The following is a 26,893-nucleotide window of genomic DNA, read 5'->3' as shown; positions in this document are numbered from 1 at the left end:
GGCAGGGAGAGCTGCCGCTCACCGGTTTCAAGCGGTAGCTTGGGCGGCGGGGCTGGTTTAAAGGCGCATCTCCAGCCGCGGCTGCGTCCCATTCAGGACGAGGAGCTGGGAGACAGTGCGCGGACCCTGCAGAGAACGAGCCATCGCCGCACACAGGTGGGTGGGATCTTATTTCCGTCCGGTGCATAGGGAGCACCTGCCTGGTTTTGGTGTTAAATTGAAGCTCTCCCGCCCCGCCTCCTCCAGGACCAGGTGTGCCAACCCAGAAATCGCATCTGTGTCTACTCAGAAGTAAGCCCCGCAGGAGTCACCAGGTAAATTGTGCTTAGGGTTCAGGCGAAGGCTGGAACCCTGCGCGAGCTTAGCTGGGTGTAAGCCCCATTGCGTTCAGAGGATCTTACTTCTGAGTAGACCTGAATAGCATTGCCACCTAAACTAGGTCCTTGATTTTTCCAAAGACCATTAGGTTTTTTAAGGTGGTCAGATCAAAGTTTAGGGGTACTTGCAATTCTAGAGCTGACTGTTTTCTGGGATGGTGGTGATAGTAATATGTGCCCCCCCCCGTTACATTTAAAAGGAATATAATTGTTCTGGGGCAAGGGTGGGGAACGTTTAGCTTTCCAGATATTGGTGAACTATAACTCTGAGCAGCCCTAGCAGCTGGGCAGGGATGATGGGAGTTGCAGATCAGCAACACCTGGAGAGCCAAAGGTCCCCCACACCTGTTCTCCAGTACTAAATAGGACCCAGGATGTCATCATGCCCAGTGCTTCTGCTAAAGAGAATAATTTTCTACTCAGCAGGCTTGTTTGGGCGGGGAGGCTTGGGAACATGTCTCTGGTGGGACCTCCTTATCATGCCACTGTTCCTCAAGAGAAAGAGCAGTTAAGTTGCCAGGGGTGGCGGTGGTGGTAGAATTGAGCAAGTGGTGATTGCAAGGAGCAGCTACCTCTGATTCCTCACCTGCCCATTCCCTTAAGGAGGCTCTTCTACCAGGTAAGAGACTACTTACCTGGATTTAACCCAGCAAGGTTGCCCAGAGAGAGGCCGTAAGCAAGAGAGAGCAGCTCTGCCAGTTTGAACGCCTTATCGTCACTTTAGGTGGGGCAGTGGCTGCCCTGCTGGGAGCAGCTGCTTCTGGCTTGCTCACCCACTCTCTCTGGGTGGCCTCTCTCTACTGAACCCTGTCCACCCTGCCTAATGGGAGAGCATAGGTGTGGAAGCCTCTTGCTAGGGTTCTTTGGGGCTGTCCCTCAGATCTCTCTCTCTCTATGTTTATGGGGTGGGGCTGAGCCAATTTTTTCCACTGCTCCACCCAGAGAGAAAGGGGGTGAGCAAAAGGGAACAGGAGTCTCTCCCTCCCTCACTTGCATCCTTCCTCTGAAGCAGTGCAGATATGGCACCTTATGGCACCTAGACAGGGAGTACTGGCGGAAAAAAACGACTGAATGTATTTATTGCGCTTAACTCTCCCTCTCCCCTACTGTGTTGCCCAGAGAGAGGGAGGTAAGGTGGCAGAGGCAGAAGAAGCCACTCTCTGCTCTTCATCTGGATGCTATGACAAATCCAAGCCCTGATCCAGAGGGAGGGGGCAGGCAGGTACCCCGCAAAACCTGTTGTTCAGTTTGCCCATTTTTGTAGACAAACCAGTGGCAGCTGGGTGGGAAGATGGGGCATTGGTGTTGCATGTGGCACAGAGCAAGGAAGCAAGTCTCCCAGGGGGCTCTCTACAGAAAATGGTGGTTGTTGCACTTCAACAGCTGTGGTGGGTGGGGGTCTGTACTAATGTGAGAGCGAGGCTTGGGCCAGTTCCCCCTCCTATACTAGCCGAAAATGATTCAGTACGACAGCACACCCCCAAAGTACAGAAGTCAGTAAGACATGGCAAGTCAAAGAATTGCTTGCTGTTGAACAGTGCAGCCCTATGGAACATATTTACCCAGTTATTTTTATTTCCACTAAGTTCAGTGGGGTTTGCCTCCCCAAAAGTGGGTATCTGGGAATGGCAGCTGCGGTTGACTTCTGCAAGGAAGCCATGGGGAAACCCCAAAAATTGTGGCGAAATCCTTTTCCTGAACCAGAAAGGCTGCCTTGTTAGATCTGGAGATCTTCTGAGAAGTAGCGTTTGGTTTTTTTTGCTATAAACTGAGCACCAGTTCATCTTCCAGCCCTCCAGCCACCAATGTCTTTGTTGGGTGGTGGGAAACTTGTGTCTCACTAGAGTTTGTGAGCTCTGGAATAAAAACCAGAACCTCTCAGCTTTTTAAAATCCGTGTTTGGAAGCTTATAATGTCCCACCCAACCAGAATTATTTCTACTTTAGGAACCCTGCTTTCTTCCATTACAAGCCAGCTGCAGCCTCTGATCAACCAGACATTTAAAACCAGAGTAATTTTAATTGTAAAATATAAATCTGCCCAGCTGACTTGTTAATTACTGTAGAGTACATCTACCAAGTGAGATTTAGTGATCGGCTTTCATTCTAGGACAGACAGGAGAACTCTAAAGCTGATAGATCTTGCTGTCTTAAGAAGTAAATGGTTTCTGTGAACCTAGTGGGCATTTCTTGTGTCTGGTCAGACATATAACCCTAGAGCAATTAAGGGCTCATCCACACTTAATTTTTGACTCACACTTTCTGGGCACAGGTTTCTGGTTCCCTGGGTTGTGCTAAATCATTTTCTTTTTTGCCTGAAGCTTTCTCCAAGAAAACCCAATCTTTACCACTGAATTGGAGCAAGATTTCTATTTGCTCTGATTCAGCAGTAAAGTGCAGGTTTCTGTGGGGAAAGGGGAAGGGGGGAAAAAACCAACCCACTTGAAACAGACCTGGAAAGCCCAGACCTTTTCATAGAAATGTGGAGCAAAGGTGGATGAGCTCTCTGTTGCTAGAGCTTTGTGGTGACATTGAAATCTACCTTGGCAACCCTACTCTGGGGGTGTAGCCTCGGGACTAGCAGTTCCATAGGGAAGTCCCTGAACTCTAGCAGAGAGAGAAGTGCAGTTTTAGTGGCTGGATCAGGTCCTTCTACAGTACTGGTCATAAACATTGTACTTCCCACAAGTTTTGGACTCCAACTCCAGCTGAGCCATCATGACATCATCATCAGGGATTATGGGAATTGTTCATAGATCTGGCAGGTGCCACACTGAATGCCTCTCTTTTAGAGCATTAAAAATGGCTACGTGTGCTTTCTTCAATGTGCATATTGACCAAGGACCAGAACTGGATTAGGAGTTGGCAGGTATGCCTGCTGGTGTTGAATTGCCCACTTCTGTCTGCAGTTATCTTCCCTAGGATTTTTGTTTTTAAAAAATCCCTGCATATGGTGTGGGGAGGAATTGATCTTGGGGAAAATACTTCTAGCAGAGAGTCCTCTTTCAGATATATCAGGGTTTTGTTTTTTTGTTTGTTTCTAGGAGTGTTCCATCTCACAAGTCGCTGCCTGCAAGTCTAAAGTGGTATAGTCAGACACAGAATACCCCCTCTACTGTTTGTAAGGACTAAGTATAAGGCTAAAATCTTCTACACACAACCCAAAAAGTAAGTCCCATTGAACTTGCTGGGCTTTAAACTAAAAGAGCTTGTTTAATGATTTCACGGTCCATCTTAACAGATCTTTCCGAGAGATCTCCATGGAGACTGGTGCGCAAGGGTATGCAAATTTGTGAAGTGTTCCACTTTTGTGTTGGATTGTGACCTCCTGTTTCCACAGAATGCCATAGGGAGGCCAATATGATGCCTGTTGTTAAATTTCTAGGATCACTGTTATGCTGAGTTTTAAAATAAGAGCAGAGCATTTATCAGGTGTGGCTTGTCTGGTTGTTTTTTTAAAAAAAATTGATTGGCTTCATCTAGTTACAGCAAAGTCTCTGATCACAGTGGAAAGAGTTCTATCACTACCAATTAAATCCGTGGGACTGCGTAGTTGTGGTTGCGCCATGCACCCTGTTGCTCTTCTTCCTTGGACACGGATCATTACTAGACAGAGTAGGTGATGTCCTTGTCATTTCTTTAATGGATTTTGTGCTCAGTGTACCTCCAGTTTTCAGGAGGTACCTGCCCATTTAATCTTTCTGTACCATGTAGTCTGTTTTTCAACTGATCATATAGCATGCCTTAGTATTTCACCGTGATTTCATTGTATTGTTTGGTTTTGAAAGGCCGAGGCATTCTTGTATCAGCCTCTGAAGTACATTGGGACAGCAAGTGCCTCTTGAGATTTTCCCCCTTAGGGTAGCCTGTCTGTAGGACAAGAAGGAAAATGGATGCTGTGTTGTGCCTAGTAGATTTATTCTGGCATAAACCTGAAACTTCAAGAGGCTTTCTAGCTTTGAGGATGATGCTTTCTTTTTGGTCTTTCCATGTAATTTTTTTCTTGCTAAAATTTGTGTTTTGCTGCAGCTGGCAGCTCAGAAATTGAAAGTTTCTCTTGTGAAAACTCTTATTTTATATTAATCTTAATGTGTCCTCATTCTCCTCTTCTCCCTGCCCCCTTTCCCTGAGATGACTAGAGAAATCGGACTGCATACAGTTCTTCCTTGTTTGGCTCAGAAGTATTCTGCTGCTGCCTAAAAACGTGAGCTGCAAGTAGATGAAAGTGCCTCTCTGAATTGTTTCAGGTCTGGCAGCAGGGAGGTTTTGTAAGAGCCTCACTTTCATAGGGTTGGATTTCCCCGTGTGGGCTCCTGACGCCTCTGGGTGAAGAAGTGGGGGAAACCAGTAAAAAATAAGCTGCAGGACATGTCCACTCGCCTGAGGCTGCCATTGCTGCAGTAAGCCAGGCCCAAACTATGAGCAATGTAGTCTGACAACATAGCAATGCAGGCTGTGGACAGTGACTACCCCAGGCTGGGGTGGAGCATTCCCGACTCTCATGAAGAAAAGGAAATGAGGGCTGCTTAGGCTTTCAGATTCTCTGTCTGGGGGAGAGGTCTTGCTGGGTTTGCTCGTAGATATATAGTGACCCTTGTAGTTGTGAGACAGTGACGCCTTGTAGCTGTTTTTAGTGCTAGATTCTGAGATGTACAAAATCTTTGAACACCGAGTACTTCTGGAGCAGCAAAACGTACAGTAAGTTAGCAAATGATGACTAATGGCCCTTCGCAGTTGTTATGATTTTTATGGTTATGTGAACAGAAGTGGACTTGTCTGCTCTCTCTTGTCCAGGCCTTTAGCATACCTGAAAGATGCATGTGAGCATTTTCTGGGCACTTGGTAGCTATGTCAACAGCTTGTGCATACTGTTTACCAACTTGTGGCAGTCTCAAGTCATGTGCTGGTTTTGCTTTAGCCCTATTATTCTATTTCCATTCCTTTTATTTATTTTAAACATTTCATAGAATCATAGAGTTGGAAGAGACCACAAGGGCCATCGAGTCCAACCCCCTGCCAAGCAGGAAACACCATCAGAGCACTCCTGACATATGGTTGTCAAGCCTCTGCTTAAAGACCTCCAAAGTAGGAGACTCCACCACACTCCTTGGCAGCAAATTCCACTGTCGAAAAGCTCTTACTGTCAGGAAGTTCTTCCTAATGTTTAGGTGGAATCTTCTTTCTTGTAGTTTGGATCCATTGCTCCGTGTCCGCTTCTCTGGAGCAGCAGAAAACAACCTTTCTCCCTCCTCTATGTGACATCCTTTTATATATTTGAATATGGCTATCATATCACCCCTTAACCTCCTCTTCTCCAGGCTAAACATGCCCAGCTCCCTTAGCCGTTCCTCATAAGGCATCGTTTCCAGGCCTTTGACCATTTTGGTTGCCCTCCTCTGGACACGTTCCAGTTTGTCAGTGTCCTTCTTGAACTGTGGTGCCCAGAACTGGACACAGTTCCTTTCTTAACTATGTTCCCTGGTGTAACTGATGCTTGAAGGGGCTCTACAATGCATTCTAAGCATTTGTGGGATAAGTAGAAAAGCAAAATGCTGCATGCGACGGTGGAGGGACGGGGCAGGACGCTACAGCTTGGGAGCAAACTTCCTTAGGCTTTCCCATGTGTCTGATGGATATATGAATTGGGTATCATTAAAACAAGCCTGTAGAAGAAATTCCTGGCGGATGAGGGGCGGGGGGAGAGATGCAAGCTGGGAGTTGGAGACAAAAGAAATATTGACAGCTCAGAGCTCAACCTACCCCTGTTGTGTTGGCTGGGATTGATGGGTTGTAGTCCAAAGCATATATGGAACGCACCAGGCTGGGGAAGGATAAACTTTAGCCATTCGCTAAAAGTTATTCCATAGTATCTTGGTGAGGATGTGGCTAGGGCACTGCTTCTTATCGCAGTGGATTCACTGCCTGAGCCACACTCAACCTTTTTAATACAAGTTGCTGTGATTGGAAGACAAAGTGAATACAAGGGTGGTGGCCCATAGCCCCAAACCTTTTTGTGGAAAAGACGCGTGCCTGAACATGGTGTTTTAAAATTGCTGTAACATGCCCTGGGACCATACGATTAAAGGCAAGTAATAATAAAATTTATCAATTAAATTATTAACAGGATTACTATGCTTACTGAGTCATCAAAAACCTCTAAGCTATTTACATGAAACAGTGCATTAAGCTTCTACAACGATGTTTAGTTCTTGCCAAAGATGGGAAGGGGAAAATGCATAATTCTTCTACACATACATATCCCTTTCCTTAAAACCCCAACCACAGAATATGTCCTAGATGTTCTGATTGGCATAGTATAAGTAGATTAAGTCAATTGCTTAATGATTTCCTGGAAAGGAAATTTGCACAATTCAGGCTGTTGCTCATATATCAGTTTTAATCTTCTAATTGCTCATGGTAATACATTTTTTAAAGGTGTTCTAAAGTGACCCTTCTACAAGTAGGATCTTTCACAGTCATCTCGCCTTATTACTGCAAAGCAGCAAGCTTACAAACAAAGCTCTGCACATCGGTCACCTCTATTGAAATACATCCCTCTTTAGCCAGCTATGTAGCTTGAAAGAATCCCCATTTATTTCATAAAGTGACCTCTCAGGAATTATAATTTCAGCCACAGCTCAAGTAATAAATCTGTAGGTCTGCCAAACGGAAATCAGATTTAAAAAAATATTTTCCATGTAATTTTACAGGGAGAAATCTGTACCCCTGCCTCAAGTGGGACTTCCAGCTCCCAACATCCATGGCTCATGGATGATGGAAATGGCAATAGTCCTGTTGCAACCCTCCCTAGGGCCTTTTGATGAAAGGCCAGTAAGACATATTCTAAATAAATAACTGGAGTCGCGGGTTCCCCATCCCTGCTCTGATGCCATGCTCCTACTTAATACGGAGGTCAAGAAACTTCAGCGGCAGGGGTGTGTTTGTGATACGTCTGAATATGGCAAACATAGGTGGCAGGGTTGGGCGCGTGCTTGTTTCCTTGAATGCACAGTAGAAGTTCTAGCTCAGCTCATGGCAAAGTAACTAAAGGCGGCTGTCCTTCACAAAACACCATTTCTTTATGTACAGTACAGTACAGGCGGAGGAGGCGTTGCCTACATTTTGAGGTGCCGATCCGGGTTTGCCCTGCGTCACGTGTGAAAGGTCCCCGTGCGTGACCTCGGTGGCCGGGACTTCCCCTCCCTCCTTCCCAAGCGTTCCCTGTGTGCTGGTTTCGTATCGTCCTCGGCAGCAGCCGCCGCCCGCCTACACATCCGTGCGCCGCTTCTCAGAAGCGAACGCGTAGTAGTAGTAGTAGCCCCAGGAAAAAGGCGGCGGCGGTGGCTCGGGCTCCCCCGTTGCCTTCGCTCGGCGGAGTGAGGGGGCGCGCGAGCGCAGAACGCCCTCGAGCCAGGCAGGGGCGTGGCTCGCTCTGCCGCGTCAGAATAAAGGGGGAAGTGGGCGCGGCCGAGGGAGGCAGCGAGCGGGCGGCCGCGCGCCGCGTTTTCAAGGTGACAGCGGCGGGCTGGAGCCAGAGGGCCCGCCATGAGGAGCGCATGCGCGCTGGGCCGACCCGGTGCCGTCCGGAGCTGGTGATGGGGTTTCGCTGCGTGTGAGTGAAGCGCGGCTGGGGAGGAAGGGGCGGGGGCCGGCCTTGACCTCGGTGAGGACGCGGAAGCTTCTGCCCCGGTGTTTCCTGAGGGATGTGGTGGTGGTGGGGACTTTCATCTGGGTGGCTTATATATGAGGGAAGGGCGTGCGGCCGCCCAGCCTGACAGGGAAACGGAGGCAAAGGCCTCAGGTGCGAATGGAAGCCATTCTCTGGCTACTTGAGGCCTAGGGGTGAGGTGTAGGGGGGGGGGTCATAAGGCAAATGGGACCTGCCACCGCCCCTTCAGTTATATGGGTGAGTGGGAGGGTGCTCTGCCTGCCTGACAGGGAAACTGAGGCAAAGGGTCCCTTACCACGGAAGAGGAGTTACAGAGCTCTCTTGAGATAATTAGGGGTGGGGGAGAGGCTTATTTTCTTCCCAATTCCCCTTTCTCTTCTCCTTTCCCTCACAAGAGCGAAGGGAGCTGCCTTGTCTAATTGGGCCATTGATCCGTCCAGCTCAGTGTCTTCTTGCACCGACTGGCAACGGCGCTCCAGGGGTTCAGCTGGGTGCAGAGGGTTGGACTAGAGGATCCTTGCGATCTCTTCCAAGTCTGCACCGGGAACCTTAAGCATGTGACATGCTGCCAAGCTATTTGCTCCCCCACCCCACAAAAAAGAAAGAAAAGCCTCATGGCATGCTTGTGTGTGTGTGTGTGTGTGTGTGTTTACTTGGAAGCAATCTCCACTGTGTTCATGTTTTCTTTGTGCCTGTTACCTGCCCTTCTCTGGTTTTAGCAGCCAACTGACTCGTAAGACATTTGACCGAAGGAGGTTTCCTTAGCAGTGGAAGAAGGGTTCACTGGTTGTATTTCTGTCATGTATGCACAGGTATCCTTCCAGTAACATAGATAGCCACATTTTTCTTTTTTAAACATAAGTGGCAAATGATTGCCACACCTCTGTGCTTTCTGCCAGAATTGTGGAGTTGCCAGGGCTTGTTATATCTGGATATGAAACTTGATGATCCAGGCAGGCTTCTGGTATTTAGGGCTATGATTGGTGTGCAGAACATTAGTCCAGTTGTGGATAGTTGAATGATCTGCTGCTTGTGTGGGCTTTACATTTTATTTTTATATTTGTTTCGTAACAAAATATTATCTGAAGTGACTCAGGATAGTAGAGATAATTGATATAAACAGTTGTTTTCCAATTAGATTTTATGTTTGTGAAGGGATTTGTTTCGTCTTTTGCCAACATAGCTCTAATGCAGTTGTTTGCCCCCTAAGAGACCCAAGCCATTGATAAAGGGATTCTTGTGTATACATATTGAAGCAGACAGTGAGTGCGACTCACTGTTTTTCCCTGCAGGACACACCGGTGAAGCAGATTTGCTGTGACACTACCAGGCTGAAACTCACACTTTTTCAGTGACCATATAACACTGAGGAACATGTAGTGTTAACTTCGGCAGTGTGATATTTGGTAGTTGCCCATTGTCAATCCTCGTTCCTGGAGAGGCTGTCAAACTGTTGTTTTGGGTCCTTAGTTAGCAAAGCATTGTATAAACTTTCTAAGAGTGAGTAGATAAATTGTTTTGTCTGATAGTTGCTATTTTCTCTGGGTTGGAGGTAAGCAGCACAAAAAGAATGGAGAGCTGGTAAGATTAAGGCCATGTCAAACCAAGACAAGCACAAATCAGGTAAATTTAAGTAGGCATCATTCTGCCTTTTGCCCAATGGAGACTCGCTTGGGAGGAGCATACACCTCCCTAGGAAGGGCTGTATTTAAAAGCCATCACCAATCTTCTCAGAGATTGGTGCCAATGGAGGGCTGTAGCAAAGGGCTGTCTTGGAGTACTGATGGTTGTAGGTGAGCAACTGATTGGATGGCTGAGATGGTTTCTGTGTTGTGTTTTTGTTCTGCAGGATGTTGGGCATTCTCAAATTACTAGTTTTTAGTTAAAGAATGCATGAGTCAGGAAGGGTTTCAATCTTCTTTTCAGATGGAGAAAGAAACCAAGTTTTACTGCATTATTGGGCATTTTTATTACTGGTGGGGTGATTTGATGACATTAATTTCAACCATTCTACAATGGTACATTTTCATAATGGATATGAGGAATAGTTTGGCAAACTACTGGCCAAGAAGAAGCTGATACTGCAGGCAAATGACTGCTGTCTATATGGATGTTCAGAGTCATGACTCCATATTACTTTGTTTTCTTCTTAAGTTGTCATTGATTATGAAGATTGTTTTTTCAACAACTCCGTTTTCCACAACTGGGGCTTGACTTAACTCAGCTGGTTAGAGTGTGGTGCTGACGTGTAGGTAGCATGCCCTGCCCTGCTCTTGTTTCCCAGCAATTAATTTTCAGAGAGATACTGCCTTTGAATCTGGAGGTTCCACTTAGCTTTGTCAGTTGATCTGTTAAACTCATTTTCTAAAAACTATTGAACACAAAAATTCAAACAGCTAGGCTGAGCTTCATTGTAGCATAAGTGGTCCCCAGCACACTGGACCCAGTGCAATGAAATTTTGTATAAACTATTGGGCTGTGAAAGCAAACATAGAAACCTTGTATGTGGTATGTTTATCCCCATGATCCATCAGCAAGTAACAAGTTGTTTGGGCCAATAATCATTGATTAGACTGACCTCTGTAAAATTTGTCTAATCTCTGAATTTAAAATCAAAATCATAGAATTGTAGAGTTGGAAGGGATCCTGGGAATCATCTAGTCTAGCCCCCTGCAATGCAGGAATATGCAGGTGGCCTGTATGGGGATCGAACCCACAACCTTGGCATTATCAGCACCATGCTCTAACCATGATTCTTTTTTAGAAGACTCATGGCCATATCTTGTTGCAGCAAATTCTGTAAGTTATGTACTGTGCGGATCAGTTCTTCCTTCTGCCAGTCTTGAATTAACAGTAGGAATTAACAGTTATTAAGTTCCAGATAGCATTTAAAAAGTTGTAATGACAAAAAAGTTATTACCCTAATATTCAATATTTTAAAAAACATACTTAAAAATGTGAAAACTAGTCAAAACAACAATATAATACAAGACTATTAAATCTGCAAGAATTAATTCAATAACACAGATTTTTCCTTCTGGCCTTCCTATTCCCAAGTCTCCATACTTCATTTGCACAGTGGTGTGAGCTGTGTATGGTGGTCCCATACAACTAAGGAGCACATCTGAATGTTCCAAGCATGCGCTACAAATTTCTGTGCCATTGTATGCATGTTGGATGAGGCAGATGGGCACTGGGACAGAGTTGGTGTTCCTCTTGTGGGTTCCAGTCTGCAGAATGATCAATGTCCACAGAAGGGGAGCCCCAGAAGTCATGCAGGGAAAAGAGTTCTACCCATCACTTTCAGCTGCCTACCTGCCTCTTCGCTTTATCTTTGTTAGGATTTCTATTGCCCTAAGGCAGTATGATCTACCCACTTGAAATGAGGAGAAATAAAGTTCTCTTCATTCCAATACCTTTTGTCTCCTATCCATCTGGCAGTTCTTTGAAGTTTGCATTTCATACAGGATGTTCCATGTCTGTAGATAAAGATCATGTCTGGATTTGCCATTCAAAATAATTACGCAAGACTACTGGTACATGTTGCTTTACTCCTTCAGAATCTCTTTGGTGTCCAGTAAAAAGAGCCGCACATGCTGAATGTCCCCAATTCACCCCCAGTCTGTTAATGAATGACTTTCTTCAGTGGTTGGACTGGGGGTGGGGGTAGGGAAACCCTGTATGAGACCTTGGAAAGCCTCTGTCAGTTGGAGTGGTCCAGGGATAGGGAAGCTCTGGTTCACTAACTGAAGTTGGATTACAACTCCCATGGATGGTCATGAGTTCCCTACCCCTGGAGTATACTTTTCTAGGTAAATGGAACAGTGCTCTGACTCAGTTTAGGGCAACTTCATATGGAATATTCTTGGCATTTTTCCTCTGCCTCCAAGCTTTGCAGTTGGGAAAGAACGAAATACATGCTCATGCAGATACCATATGATTTTCAGTTGCTGTTCAAATCTGAAAGGCTGCTCCACAGTTCATTACAAAGGGATGGGTTTATATTACTTTTAGGGAGCAGCTGCAAGCCTTTATTCTCCTCCCCTTTCTGCAACAGTCAGATTGTTGTTTTTTCTTCATTTGGGGGGTTAACTGCCAGTAGATGGTATAATGAGGTTAACCAAGATTCTATTCTATGTAACACAGAGACAAGAGGACCCTGGTGGTGCAGTGTTTTTTAAAATGCTGACTAGAAAGGCACGGCCTCTTTGCTGCAGGTTGGAATGTCTATGGTTATGGGGCTGTACACAGTGTTGTTCCCCTCTAGAAGACTACCTACTTGTCTAAATTGGTTTGGGAGTGTCTGACGTAAGAGATCTTCTCAATCTGAATAGTACAGTTGCAAGTACAGACTTGTAGTGTGAGCTAATAATGGCCTATATATCAGTTGGACAGCAGAGGTTGGGATAAAATAGCTCTGCTCCAGTTCTACATACATGGCAATTTGTTAAAATGTGCTTGGGATAGCAGCTGTAGCCCTGGTCTCTTTAAAATCAGTGATTAGTGTGGGCAGAATTACAGCTGTGCAGACTATAGTGTAACTGTCAGATTCCTCTCCTGCTCCCAAGTAGCTTTTCCTACTTTGAACACTCTGCCAGGTGTCTTTCCTGCTTTGAGGGGTTGGACTAGATGACCTTTGGATTCACTTCTAATTCTGTTATTCTGTGTACCTGCTTTTATGATCATTGTCCTATTAGTTGTTGGACTGCTTGTGAGTCAAAATATTTTATCAAAACTTTTAATCTCCAGCCCTTGTGCTTTCAGTAAGCCTCACTGAATGCATTGGTACTTGAATCTAAGTAAGCGTGCACAGGATCAAGCTTTGCTCACTCTATTCAAATAAGCACTATTAACTTCTTTTCTTTCAGCTGCACCACCATGCCTGGATCTCTTCCTGTGAATGCTGAAGCCTGCTGGCCAAAAGATGTGGGAATAGTTGCTTTGGAGATCTACTTCCCTTCCCAATATGTTGACCAGGCAGAGTTAGAGAAGTTTGATGGCGTGGATGCAGGGAAATACACCATTGGCTTGGGTCAGTCCAAGATGGGCTTCTGCTCGGATAGGGAGGATATCAATTCGCTTTGCCTCACCGCAGTCCAGAAGCTTATGGAAAGGAACAGTCTCTCCTACAACTGCATTGGGAGACTTGAAGTTGGAACGGAGACGATCATCGACAAGTCCAAATCTGTAAAGACTGTCCTGATGCAGCTTTTTGAAGAATCTGGCAACACAGACGTGGAAGGCATTGACACAACCAATGCATGCTATGGTGGCACTGCTGCACTCTTCAATGCCATCAACTGGGTTGAATCCAGTTCCTGGGATGGTACGTTTGACATCTCAAGCAAGCAGTATTTCTTAGAATTTGCCAAAAAAAGAAAAGAAAAGAAAAAGAAAGACAAGGCATACAGAGATATGGAATTTAAATGTTATTAAATGTAATCCTGTAAATAACAGTCACTTCAGGACTATGAAGTCCTGGCTGTGATGTTCTTGTGATTTCAGGAGGGCTTGATAAAAGCTAATTCCTAGTCCATTGTGCTCATTCATGCTTAGTGGATATTACAAGAGGAAACTATGTTAGTGTTCAGAAGTAAAAAAAAGGCAGAGGGCAGTGATCCTTTGCAAATACCAAGCAGGGAGTAAGATTTTGCAGGAATACAATTGGCTCATATCTCACTAAACCTGTTAATAGTTTCTTGTGCTGAGCCAGCACTTCACTCATCTGTACTGATCATACTATTGGTTGCAATGCAAACTAGCTGGTGGAATCAGGTTGGATAACATACTTTGAATCGGTACTGTAGCATTCAATGCTTATGCTAATTGGAACCTTTCCCCCCCTCTTTCCAAACTTTCTGGTGACTCCTAAGCTGCCCATCTGCAATTGCCCTCAATTTTGTTCCTTGGTCAAAAATGATCTGCTTAACAGGATGTTTGTATGACAAATAGAATTGTGTGAGAAGAACTTTGTACGCATTAAGTATTGTGCATGTTAATTGGTGGCTGTGGGAGTTTAAGATTGACTTCTTGTAATCTTTTCCCCAGTGACCACGTAGCCCAATTCTCTGCATATTTACTTTGAATTCTGTAGGGCCTACTGTTAAGGGATTTGCTTCCAAGTACATGTGTATATAGCATTGCAGTCAATGTAGTCAGCAGTTGCCTCAGCTAAAAATGACTTTTATGCAGCTTTTTTACAGCATTTGTTTGTGTTTTTCAGGGCGTTATGCACTTGTTGTTGCTGGAGACATAGCAGTGTATGCGACTGGAAATGCTAGGCCAACTGGAGGAGCCGGTGCTGTTGCTATGCTTGTGGGACCAAATGCACCTCTTATTTTTGAGAGAGGTTAGTTTTCTCTTGCAGGCTAAATATTATTCATAGAGCAGATTCCAGCAGTATTTTAGTTCAAATGAACAGCTTGTGCAAGCATTCTTCACTTGTGAAATGCCAAGAGAGCAAGCTAGTGCTAGATTGCCTTTTCCTAGATTGCAAACTATGCTGGTTTGCCCTTATGAGGAAAATTAAGCAGTTTTCCAGTTCACAGAATGAAAGCCATAAACCTGCACGTGTCCACTCCTCTACTACTCACATAAGCAGTCTACTCATATGAGCTGCAATCTCTGCAAGTGAGCTGCCTGGAACATCAGCCTGTTAAAATATTAACAAATAGCTAACTGTAGTGCTCGGCATTTAGTATTCTAGTATTCTTTTTCCTGATCACATTGGGAAGTGGAATAACTTTTCTGTTCACCACCACCTCCTACATCCACCAGATTCATCTTTGGTTGTACAAAGTTTCTTATTTTTATTTTTATTATTATTTATTGAATTTATATACTGCCCTATGCCCGGAGGTCTCAGGGCGGTTCACAGAATAAAATCAAAATATAAAACCACAACCTAATAAAAAAAAAAACCAACAACCCAATATACCCCCCAACCCCCAACCCCACATTTTAAAAGGGCATAGGATGTCAGTCATGTTTTGAGGTAAGAAGAGTACCTTATTAATGGACTTCACTGCAGCATTTCTTTCAAGTCTGGCTTCTTTTCCCTAGGATTGCGAGGGACCCACATGCAGCATGCCTATGATTTCTATAAGCCTGATATGGTATCTGAGTATCCTGTGGTTGATGGGAAACTGTCCATACAATGCTACCTCAGTGCATTAGATCGCTGCTACACTGTCTATCGCAAAAAAATCCATGCTCAGTGGCAGAAAGGTATGTCTTGCTAGAAAGTACCATTGCAGAATCAAGGTGTTTCTTTTTTCCCCATCTTCTCGGATCCTGTCCTCTTCCACAGAATTTGGAAAACTGTCACAGACTTAAAAACCATTCTGCCAGTTATGGCAAACGACTGCACAGAATTCTGCTGCTGGTTCAGGAGAGCAGTGTATCTTGTGTTTGAATGCCTACCACAAGCACACTATAGCCCGTTGTTCACACAGCTGCCCTTGCAGCGTGGGGTTACTGCTGAACATGCCCTGTATTAGATTTCATTTTGAAAAGTATTTTTACCCTGTTCTTCAGCTGCAAAAGGGTTCTGGGGTGGCCTGTGGTGATCAGTAATAAGATGGTCCCTGCTTTAGGCTTACAATCTAAAATAGAGAAGACAAAAAGAAAAGAGATTGGCTTCAAGGAGGAGGAAAAAAGTAAACCTAGGCAGGCATTCATTGCTATAATATTTCTAGCAGGGAAGCTCCTTGTTTGGTTGAGCCACAGTGGTCTCTTCCCCTTTGTCATGATATTCTTAAGGTAGGGGAGCAGCCTTTTCTGGATGGGGTGGATTTTTAAAGGAATTGACAATGAATGGTGAGAATGGGGTAGATGAGTAGTGCCGTAGTGGAGCAATAGATAAGAAACAGGTTGATTAGGAGGAAATCTTTTTGTTTCAAGAGTGGGGTGTGGGCAGGAAGATCTAGGCTCAGGCTATCAATGGTTACTAACCACAGTGTCTTCCATTTTACCTTCACTCTTGGAGGCAGCATGCTGCTAAGTAGTAGTTGCTGGGACTCACATATGGGGACAGTACTTGGGTTGTGCTTGCAGGCTTCCCACAGGCATCTAATGGGCCTCTGTGAGAGCACAGGATGCTAGGCTTGGTGGGTTGCAGTCTGATACACCAGGGCTCTTCTGAGGCCAGGTTGACGGACACAAGAGTTGGTTCCAAGCATATCCAACAGCATGGGAGTAGGAAGTACAGTGGTGCCCCGCAAGACGAACGCCTCGCAAGACGGAAAGCCCGCAAGATGAAAGGGTTTTCCGTTTTGGAGGCGCTTCGCAAAACGAATTTCCCTATGGGGTTGCTTCGCAAGACAAAAAAATCTTGTGCGTCCCCGCGGGTTTTTTTCGCTCCCCCCCTTTTCCTAAGCCGCCTATCAGCTGTTCCGCTGAAAAAACTGCTTAACAGCTGATCACGGAAAGCCGCTAGACCGCTGTAGCGCTAATCCACTAGGCTGTCAATGGGCTTGCTTCGCAAGACGAAAAAACCGCTAGACGAAGAGAATCGCGGAACGGATTCTTTTCATCTTGCGAGGCACCACTGTAGACAAGTATGCCATAAGCAAATGAGTTGTGCCACACAGTAGAAATGTGAAGGTAAGGTGTGAGAAGGGTGAGAAGTTGTTGGAGCAGAGGATTAAAATGTACTTAATCTCCAATACCAGAATGGGAAACCTGTGACCTTCCAGAAGTTGTTCAACTGCAACTCACATCAGCCCCACCCAGCATAGCCACTGGTCAGGAATGATGGAAGGTGTAGTCCAAGTTTTGGAGAGCCATAAATTCCCCATCCCTGCTCTAAGCAAAGATCTGAGCCGATCCCAAATTTACTGTATTTTTCGCCCCATAGGACGCATCTAGTTTTCAGGGGGTGGAAATCAAGGTAAAAAATATGATTTCCCCCCAGCAGCTCTGGGAGCAGTGGACAGGCTGCACGCAGCTGTTCGCTACTCCAAGACCTTCTCCCTGCTTTTGCGGGAGGTGGGGGAATTCCCCCATCTCCCGCAAAAGCCCACAGGAGGGAGAAGGGACGGACTCGGCCAGTCAGTCCCTTCTCCCTCCTTGGGGAAAAGCCCCCAAGAGTGGCGCGCTCTTTAAAGGCTGCACGGCTCCTGCGGGCTTTCCCCCCCACCTCCTAGAAAAGCCAGCAGAAGCCGCGGAGCCCCTTTAAAGAGCGTGCGGCTTTTGCCTGCTTTTGCAGGAGGTGAGGGAATTCCCCCACCTCGTTGAAAAGCCCGTCTTCTGGGGCTGGCGATGGGGGAAGCGCTGCTTTCCCCACTTCCAGCCTCAAAGCCGGGTTGGAGAGTAGCGGGAAGGCGTCGCGCGCCTCTCCGCTGCCCCCCATCCTCTGGGGCTGGCAATGGGGGAAGCGCTGCTTTCCCCCACCGCCAGCCTCAAAGAGCAGACTCTCCTCAAGAGAGGAGCAGACAGCCTCAAAGAGCGCAGGCTCCGGAGGCTTCGCGTTGCTTCTGCTGAAGCCAAGGAGCCTGCATTCGCCCTATAGGATGCACACACATTTCCCCTTCATTTTTGGAGGGGAAAAGGTGCGTCTTATAGGGTGAAAAATACGGTAGTTGGGATTTTAAATAAAAGGTAGCATAAAATGAATTTCATATTGCAGAAGTAATAATACACAAATGTTAAAACTTGTAGCCTGATCTTTTGCTTGTTTACTTGGAAATAAGCTTTGCTGCGTTCAGTTCTTTCTCCCAAGTAAGTGTACATAGGACTTACGCAGAATAGCATCCATGTCCTGTTTCTTTTTTTTATTTCAGAGGGAGTTGACAAAGACTTCACCCTGAATGACTTTGGTTTCATGATCTTTCACTCTCCATACTGCAAACTTGTACAGAAATCTGTAGCTCGTCTGTTGCTGAATGACTTTCTGAATGATCAGACACCCACAAAAGAAAATGGCATCTATAGTGGCCTGGAAGCTTTTAGGTAAATAAGAAAATTCTTCAGTACAAGAGAGACATTACGAAACATCCATAAACTTGTATCTGGAAGGAGTTCTATAGCTGACATTGATCTATTTTATGTTTGATCTTTTTTATACAGCTCTTAAAATTTAAGGGAGTGGATCTGGAATGCCCTTTCATAGCTGCCTGAAACTTTGTCTTGATAAGGTTCATCCTATGCAAAGATTTCTTGGAAAAAATTAGGTGGAAAAGAACGTATCACTAGGTTGATTTTTTAACAATAGTCGACAAACTGGGAGCAGTTAGCTTGATTTTAATATGTGAAGATAGCCTGGGGAACCCAAAGAGGATAAGGTTATTCTACGGTGTAGCTTAATCCTAATCACCATTACTTGGAAGTAAGTCCATGTGTGGAATTTACTTCTTAGTAAGTGACTCTCTTTTGCTATCTTATTCTGTTGCAGCAAATGCACCATCAAGGCTAACACATTTCTTGGCCTTGTTTGGATGATTGTATAATAAGCTGATAGGCGAATGAGGCTTTCATTTACACACACAACTATTTCTCTCCCCCCTTCTCCATATGACTGAATGCACTGTGGAAAGTCTGCAAAACCTGTGTTTCCATTTTGGACCAAACATGGGGAATCCCTGGATACTGGCTGCAAGACAAGCTAGCATTTTAAAAACATGGTTTAAAGTTTAAGATTCCAGCTTCTTCTCAAAGGATATTGAAGAGCTAGAAAAGGTGTTAGAAAGGGTCAACCAAACTGAAGAAGGGACTGAAACATCTCTTCTGTGAAGAAAAGTTGCAACCTTTGAAGCTTCATAGTTTAGGGAAAAGGTCAGTAAGGGTGGGGCAAACATGAAAGAGGTGTGTAGAGTTATGTATGGTATGGAGAAAGCAAGTACTGCTTTCATAACACACAATGATCCTGAAGTTTGTAAGATACAAGGCAAGCAGAAGGAAGAACTCTTCACATAGCACATAGTTAAATTATAGAAGATTTAGTGATGGCTCCCAACTTGGAAGTCTTTAAAGGGGATTAGACAAACTGATGATAGGACAAGGCTGTCAGCGGCTATGTTACCTTCAGGATCTGAAGCAATATGCGTCTGAACACCAGTTGCTGGGGATTGTGAACAGAAGAGGGCTATTGCACTCATGCCCTGTTTTGTAGGCTTCCCACAGGCATCTGGCGGGCCATTTGAGAACAGAATACGGGATCAGATGGGCCATCAGCCTGAATCCAGTAGGTGTCTCTTAATGTTCAAAGGTTGTAACCAAAGTTTCTGGTTTAGAAAAAAAATGGAAACAATGGTTTTATAGACTTTTACATTGCACTGAGGCACATTGAGAACAGAAGGAGAGGAGCAGCTCCTTCACTGTTGCCTGAACACGGCCAATGTGAAAGTTAGTATTGGAACTAAATATTGCAGTGTGTGACATCAAGTTAAAATTGTGCCTGTTCTTCAGTATAATAAATTGGCTATATCAAATTGAAATACGCATGACTGAAGGAAAAGTGATGTCTTGTGTAGCACAATCTGGGTGCCTTAAAAAAAACAACCAACCTGGGATAACTTTAGAAATCAAATAGAGCAGATGAGGTATGTTTATAGCTTTCATAGCCTTCTGCTCTAGTAGTCTTTCAAGTTATTAGTTTTTCTTCTAAGTGCTCCGCTTGCTATCTTCAGAGATATAAAACTAGAAGACACCTACTTTGACCGTGATGTGGAAAAAGCTTTTATGAAGGCCAGTGCTGAGATTTTCAATCAGAAAACCAAAGCTTCCTTGCTTGTATCCAATCAGAATGGAAATATGTACACGCCTTCTGTCTATGGCTGCCTTGCTTCTATCCTAGCACAGTAAGTATGAAGGAAGGATCTGAAGCTGGGTTTGAGGTGTTTGTATAATTATCTGACTGACGTTGGGTATCAGATTCCTAAAGGACAGGCTTGCTTTAGGTAATGGCTCAGCCCCACATTCTTCTTATGAATTAGTAAAAAGCAGAGTGCCTTTGAGCATGCACAGGGTGCCTTCCCTTCTTCACTGAGCGATCAACTTTAACACCACACTTCAGAAGGAAATAATTCCCAGATATGAGTGCAACTACCAAGCAGTGCTGAACCTTGCTGCTTCTTGCCTTTTGAAACTAATTAAACACCATCTAAAGGTGATGTACAAAGTTGTTGAAAAGTCTGTGACAATTGTAACCGTATAGTTGAGCTGAATGACAAAATTTAAAGCATGAAGGTGACTTAATTGTAGATTAAAACTTCTCCAACAATATAGGTGGCAACTACCTATATTGGGCAGACAGCAGTAGGAACTGTGCTCCACAGGAACACACTCCACGCTGCTGTTGCTGCTTCAAACAAACTAAGACTAGCACACCTGTTTTATCAACATCTGTGTATCTTTGTAGCCAGATTCTGCATTTCCTTAGTATTCACATGTAGCATAAGTTATTTGGCATAACTCACTTGTGCAAGTCCAGACTTGGCAGCTGAAGAAAGAGGGAAGAGTCTGAACACTGGTAATCTTTGACTTGAGGCAGAACCAATAGCCTTCAGCTAAACTCCTACACGTTTGAAGATAATTACATGGCCAGTGGTTTCGCTTTAGCAGAAAGAGAGGAAATGATTTGAAGGCAGTACAGGATGGAGACAGCTTATTACCTAGAGCTGCTGGCACTGAGATTGGGGATGAAGGTGGAAGGAAGCGTTCTATGTGCCCCAGGTTTCATTAATCTAGGAACAAGCCAACTAAATCTTTTAAGACAAATAATCACAAAATATTTGTGTATTAATCTTCTCTGATGTGCTTTTCACTAACACCTTGTTCTCTGGCGTGCAGGTATTCTCCTCAGCAACTGGCAGGACAGAGGATTGGAGTCTTCTCTTACGGCTCTGGGTTTGCTGCTACCCTCTACTCCATCAAAGTTAGCCAAGATGCAACCCCTGGTGAGTAAAATCACCAAGGTTTCCTATACACAACCACTTCTAAAGTTAGTGTGTCACTGACAGTATCCAGCCAGTATTTTAATTCTTGTAGGGAGTTCATACAAGCAACATGCTGAAGAACCCATTAGCAGTAATTTATGACAAGAATGGCTTGTTGTACACAATTAAGAGTGTGCAACGAAAAGCACTGAGTCTATCTAGCTTTGGGTTATGACTGCTATAGCACAGTGGGGATGATTTATATGCTCAGTGATGATTGCAGAAATACTGTTATAAGGGAATGCTATAATACATATTATTTTATACTTCTTGAATTATCTCTGGTATTAATCTACATAGATAGATGATCCAGTTTAGGAAATGCTAGCTTTAACAGGTTTTTTTTGGGTACGATTTTGTGTTTTTATTGTTATAAATCACTTCTGGATATAGCAGTATATAAATATTTTTCATAAATAAATAAATCTCCATTTCTGGGCAGTTTTTAAGAATAGAGGAAGTTGCCACTAAAACTAAATAGCTGGGTTAAGAAAGGTGCCTTGCTATGTAACATCTTGCATAAATTTGAATGCATTGCTTATGGTAATAATGGTGAATCTTATTGCAGTGCTAAGGTGTAGCCTTGTGCAGTGTGATGTTGGCAGGCTGGTTTTGGGCAGGCTCTAGCTTGTGAGCCATTTTGGCAGGAACCTAACTCCTATTTCTGAACAGAGTCTAGCCCAGGGTTGTGGAACCTGTAGCCTCTTCCAGCAGGCTCCTCTTAAGTTCTTAGCCCTCCATAGGTTATTGGGTGTCAGCGGCTAGGGATTTGCTGCCCAGGTGTTGCTGGGTTACAACAGATCTGGCCTCATCTCTGGCCTCTTATGAGGTTTTGAGAACTTAGGAAAGGGCGTGCTATGATATAACAATTAATGAACTTTTACTACAGTATTACTATAGCTAGCTACATTCCAAGAGGGTTATGTTGGAAAAATAGCCCCCGCTCTTTCATAGTATAATAAGAAATCAAGATGCTGCTGTTTCTAACTTGTATTCTTTAACTTGTATTCTTCTAACTTGTATTCATTGTCAAATCATGGAATTGTCGAGTTGGAAGGGACTAATAATTCTTTCTAGAAAACGTAAGTTACTGCTTTCTACTGCAGGCTCTTCTCTGGATAAAATAACAGCAAGCATCTCTGATCTGAAGGCAAGGCTCGATTCAAGGAAATGCATCTCGCCAGAGGTGTTTGCAGAAAACATGATGCTTAGACAAGATACTCATCACTTAGGTAAGTGATGGTGGGATTAAGTTCGGCAAATGTCTGCCATAAATTCAGTGATAGCCTCTATTAGGCAACCGTTGATGATAAAGCAGACCCCAAAAGCTTATTTCCCTTTTTAAAATAATAAAGTTGGCTTCCAAGCCTTCTGGTTGTTGTAAGAGATGTATAACAACATGATGTTTACACCTTTGACTTGAAATATTTAGGTAACTCGGTCCATATTGAACTGGCAAAAGGCTTTTCTTTTCATGCCAAACGTGGACTTATAAATTAACCATGAATTAAAACCGCAATCAAGAGGACAGCAGGACCTGGTTCTCAACTTCTCATGTCTTCAGATTAACAACTTCATGGTGGATCTGAAAATCTAATTGTGCTGTAAGCACTGAAGTAGTTGACAAAAGTGTCTTGTGTGCCCCATTTCCACAGCTCCACCAGAGTGTGATAATGGAGGGGTGGAGGCATTTCATATTCTTCTTTGGGAGCGTTGCAAGCCTGCTGTGCATCTTCTTATAGAGAAGACAGCGAAGGCGCTTGCCTTCCCAATACCCTTGAAGCATCTGAAGATGAAGCACAACTTGCTTCAGTTCTCTGCACTTCCATGTGACGTAGCACTAATCCCTTCATGGTGTGTGTCTCTTGCACAAGATGAAAGAAACCAGAACTTTTCCAGGATGACTCTGTATGTAGTGAGGTCAAAGATTAAGCTAACACCAGGAGTAAACTCTATTTAGAGCTGCTGCGTTCTGTCTTTTTATAGCCAATTATATTCCACAATGTTCAGTGGATGATCTGTATGAGGGAACATGGTACTTGGTGCGAGTGGATGAAAAACACAGAAGGACCTATGCTCGTCGCCCCGTGCTGGGTGATGGGCCCTTGGAAGCAGGAGTGGAAGTTGTTCATATGGGCCTTGCTCATGAGGTAAGTGTAAAAAGTCTCTTTAATTTATCCTTTTAAAACATCCAAGGGTTAGTGCACTCCTAAAGAAGCAGACCGCAGAATTGAACACTACCCCCACCCCAATCTGCCTTTAATGTGATTCATAGATATCTTGGCACTGATATGAACAGTTGTTTAGGCTTACCAGTTTCCTTGCTTGAGTGGAATTGATAATAGTACCCCAGCCACTGTGGGCAGCTTCCAACAGATATAAAAGTATAATAAAACATCAAGCATTAAAAACTTGCCCATGCAGGGCTGCCTTCAGATGTATAGTTATATATCACATTGACATCTGATGGGAAGGCGTTCCACAGGGCGGACGCCACTACCTGGAAGGCCCTCTGCCTGTTTCCCTGCCTGCCCTCTTCAGTTTCTGGTTAAGCAGGGAAACCAGTAACCCTTAACTACTGTTTAAAGTTGGTGCTGGCATACCTATGGACTGAAGCTAAGGTGCACATGGGCCTGGGAAAGAGGAGGGGAACATGCTTTCCAGGAAGGAATGTTCAAAGATGTGGTCTGCTTTCAACCTCTTTAAAAATGATTCCCTGCTCCATTATGGGTGGAGAAGCCACAGCAAAGGGTGGCTCTTTGCTAACCTTTCCTTTTTTTATTTCTCTTTGTTACCAAAACTAAATTACAGACTATTAAGCACATGTAGCGGATGTGTAACTGCTCTTCCAGTAAGTCTATAAACCCTGTCAGATCACACATCCCCCCCCCCTTCCCTGCTCTTACGTTATTTGGTTCTTCTCCCACTTACCTCCGCAGTTTGTCAGTCTCTTTCTCTCTCTCCCCCCATCCCTTGTGCACTCTGCCCAACTTCCATTGTCGGGCATACAAAATATTTTGCTGTCATTGATAAAATAACAGGTATTTCCCTTACACTAACATATTTTATCAGCTCCGGCAAGATATTTTTTAAATCCTTTCTTAAGCCTGTAATATGAAATTTCACAAGTAATCTCAGCAGTCCTGTCCCAATATCTAGAAACTTTAGGGAAACCACACCAAAATGCAAAAAGAAAAATACTTGGCACTAAGCAAGACACAATTCCTCTGATTACAGTATTTACCTTGTGAATTCTGTCTTAGTTTTTGTGTCTTAGTTTTTGTGGCCTCATATCCCATCTCTCTTTGTAGATTGGGTTTTCATTACATTTAGACATGGATAATGGCAGAATTTTTCCCTTTTATAAAACATGCCCAACTATTTCATGATACTGCTGTTGAAAGTTATCAAAATCATTGCAATAATTGATGGATACGCTATAAATCTGGGATATGATATTCTTTGGATTTTCTTCTGTCAGTGATTCCTCCATTTCAGATACTTGTCCATTTTGTTGTAATCAACCCCATTACAGAATACCAAATTCGATAATATTGATGCAAATCTTCAACCCAGCATTCTCCAACTCGTGCCTTCCAGCTGTTGGAGAAGGCTGCTGTGTAACCTGACATTCTTTGAACAACTTCTAAGACGGGAACGTTGCTGTTCTCAAATTAGTTCTAGAAATCTAAATATAATCTATGTTGTGTCCAACTCTGAAAACTTATTGTGCAGGATAGATTCCAATGGAGAATTGTCTGGACAAAGTATTTGGAACTAAGTTACTGTTGCCTAATACCGGGGCTTTCTCAATGAGTCTTGAAACAAAATTAAAGTAAGATAATTGGCAGCTGTGCTTTTTAATAATGTGTTCTAATCTGTGGCTTCCCCCCCCCCCTTCCAGCATATCCCTAGCCCTGCCAAGAAAGTACCAAGAATTCCTGCAAAAACAGACTCAGAAGCCGTTGCTGTTTCCCTTTCCAATGGGGAGCATTAAGAGACCTCTGTGAGGTGGGAGTTGGAAAAGTTGGGGAGGGCTGGGGATGTACACGGGAGTAACTGTTAATACCCATGTTTTGCTGTACAGTACTGCTTAGTTGGGAGCATGAAAAACTGTTAATCTTGAGGCTCTGTCTTTTGATGCAGTTTGTTGATACGTAGTTAAATAACACTAAAAAAAAGTTTGCTGGCTCCTTGGAACAGAAATGACCAAGGGCTCTTTCTAAGAAACAACTGTTTTAAAACAACAGCAAATGTTCAAGAATAGGTACTTAAATTTACAGAGGGGTAGCCATGTTAGTTTGTTGCAGCAAAAAAGACAGCAGAGCCTTTTGGCATCTTAAGTTTAGGTCTACAGTCGCTTATGCTGTAAAAATATATCACTTAATCTTTAAGGTGCCACAAGAATATTTGTGTTTAGTTTAAGCTTGGGAAGACTTCAGTTGTGCTTGCCCTACTCTATTTTAATGAATTAATATCCAGAGTGGAGGTGAGACTTTTTAAAGCCATTATGGAGAAAAATTAATGTGACCTAAAGCTACTTGTGAGTCATTTTATCTTAAATGTTAGGGTCCTATGTGCCTTAACAGTATAAGCACCCGGTCTCTTAAATACAAGCCTTGTTCCATCCCCTCAAAACATGCTATGCATTTGAAAGGGGATAATTGACTTGTTTTTCAAGGTGCTATTAATTGGAGAAAGTGCCCCCCCCTTGACATATTGGTTCAAACCCATCTTGAAAGTTGGAGGTCTGTGACATGGTTTCCAGTTGTATGCTTATAATATTAAAAGCTCCTCTCACCTCCCAGAAATCATTTTGCAAAGCTAAGAAGTGCATGCATTTGGGGAGAGAACACTCTCTCTTGCCCCAAAGTGCTCTTGGTGGCTACTTAGAAATAGTTGGAAAGTTAATTCCTTTTGAACCTCTTGTATGTAATCTTTTATAAAGGTTGCTTAAGAGCAGGCTTTGCCATACTCTGCTTCTACAAAAATGCAAAAGCTCAGCCCAAGAGCCATGATTTGATCCTGAACTTTTTGCTCCTCACGATTGTTTTAGCTGTGTGGTGTGGGGTTCTGCAAGCTGTAGCTCTGAGGTCATGTATAAATAGCTTCATATCTCAAACATATTTAAAACTCCATTTCACTTCTGCAAGGAATACTCAAAAGGCTGCAATCCTCAAAGCACTTACCTTAGAATAGGCCTGAACAACCTGTGGCCCATTGAGTTGAACACTGCTCACCAGCTATGTGTGATGGCTTGTTGGGCGCTTGCTAAAATTGACCTGTGCTGGCTGCCTACCAGAGACTTGGGGGGGAAATGGTATGTGTTGAGAACCTGGCTGGGCATATACAGGGCTTGTGAGGGGTGCCTTTGGCCTGCAAGTTGTTCTGCTCTAGAACGGTCCTGTTTATTAACATACACTTGCTGTAGTGTAAGTGCTTTGGCCATTGCAAGTATATTGGGTGGGCCTGGATGAACTGGAAGCAAAGGGAAAGACAGCTCCTGGCTTGTAAAATACATTGTGTTTACACTAAACTTACACAATTTGTCCTGTTTTTATTTTGCTTTGAAATACTTCTTAACTAATGCATACTGTGCTAAGTTACAAGATGCGGTGTTTGGGGGCTCTGTAGTTTGTTTTTTGAAGCAAATTACTTAGGTTTGTTACGGCTTGTTGGGGGAAAAAAAGTTTGATTTACACCACTTTTTTGTCCAATTGTGCCAAGTGCTGTGGCTATATAAAACAAAGGAGAGGATCCCAAGCTTGGTTTTGTTCACAGGCTGGCGATGTATCAAGTCCATTGCAGGCAATGGACAGGCTAAAAACAGCAGCACCAAATCTAAGGTTTATAAACCTCAAAAGCAATGAAGCAGATGCCTTACAAAATAAACACTGAGCTATCTGAACTGCC

At 43.9% G+C, this 26,893-nt stretch overlaps 1 protein-coding gene across 4 annotated transcripts; it reads left to right on the top strand.

The window, feature by feature from the left end:
- Window positions 1-26,893, top strand: HMGCS1 (3-hydroxy-3-methylglutaryl-CoA synthase 1). Of its 4 annotated transcripts, XM_082191748.1 has the most exons (11): window positions 33-156; window positions 3,421-3,544; window positions 12,914-13,371; window positions 14,269-14,394; window positions 15,108-15,272; window positions 17,828-17,996; window positions 19,673-19,843; window positions 20,835-20,941; window positions 22,087-22,212; window positions 22,967-23,130; window positions 24,885-26,893. In XM_082191748.1, exons 3-11 carry the CDS (start codon window positions 12,924-12,926, stop codon window positions 24,975-24,977), a joined length of 1,569 nt encoding a protein of 522 aa, XP_082047874.1. In that variant the 5' UTR covers window positions 33-156; window positions 3,421-3,544; window positions 12,914-12,923; the 3' UTR covers window positions 24,978-26,893. The 4 variants fall into 4 exon arrangements, with proteins under 4 accessions (XP_082047873.1, XP_082047874.1, XP_082047872.1 ...); XM_082191747.1 differs by lacking the exon at window positions 3,421-3,544 and having other exon boundaries at window positions 1-156; XM_082191746.1 differs by lacking the exons at window positions 33-156; window positions 3,421-3,544 and adding an exon at window positions 7,848-7,988.

This window comes from Podarcis vaucheri (genome assembly GCF_965113315.1).
Source record: "Podarcis vaucheri genome assembly, chromosome: 11".
Taxonomy (NCBI): Eukaryota; Metazoa; Chordata; class Lepidosauria; order Squamata; family Lacertidae; genus Podarcis; species Podarcis vaucheri.
The sequence above is the reverse complement of the archived record's forward strand: the minus strand, read 5'-3'. Positions and strand labels throughout refer to the sequence as shown.

Bases quoted from the DNA above. Each gene is read 5' to 3' on its own strand.
- HMGCS1 (XM_082191746.1), top strand. From the start codon at position 7,933: ATGCGCGCTGGGCCGACCCGGTGCCGTCCGGAGCTGGTGATGGGGTTT. The intron at 14,395-15,107 runs GTTAGTTTTCTC...TCTTTTCCCTAG, and splicing joins ACCTCTTATTTTTGAGAGAG to GATTGCGAGGGACCCACATG. The intron at 15,273-17,827 runs GTATGTCTTGCT...TTTTTATTTCAG, and splicing joins CCATGCTCAGTGGCAGAAAG to AGGGAGTTGACAAAGACTTC.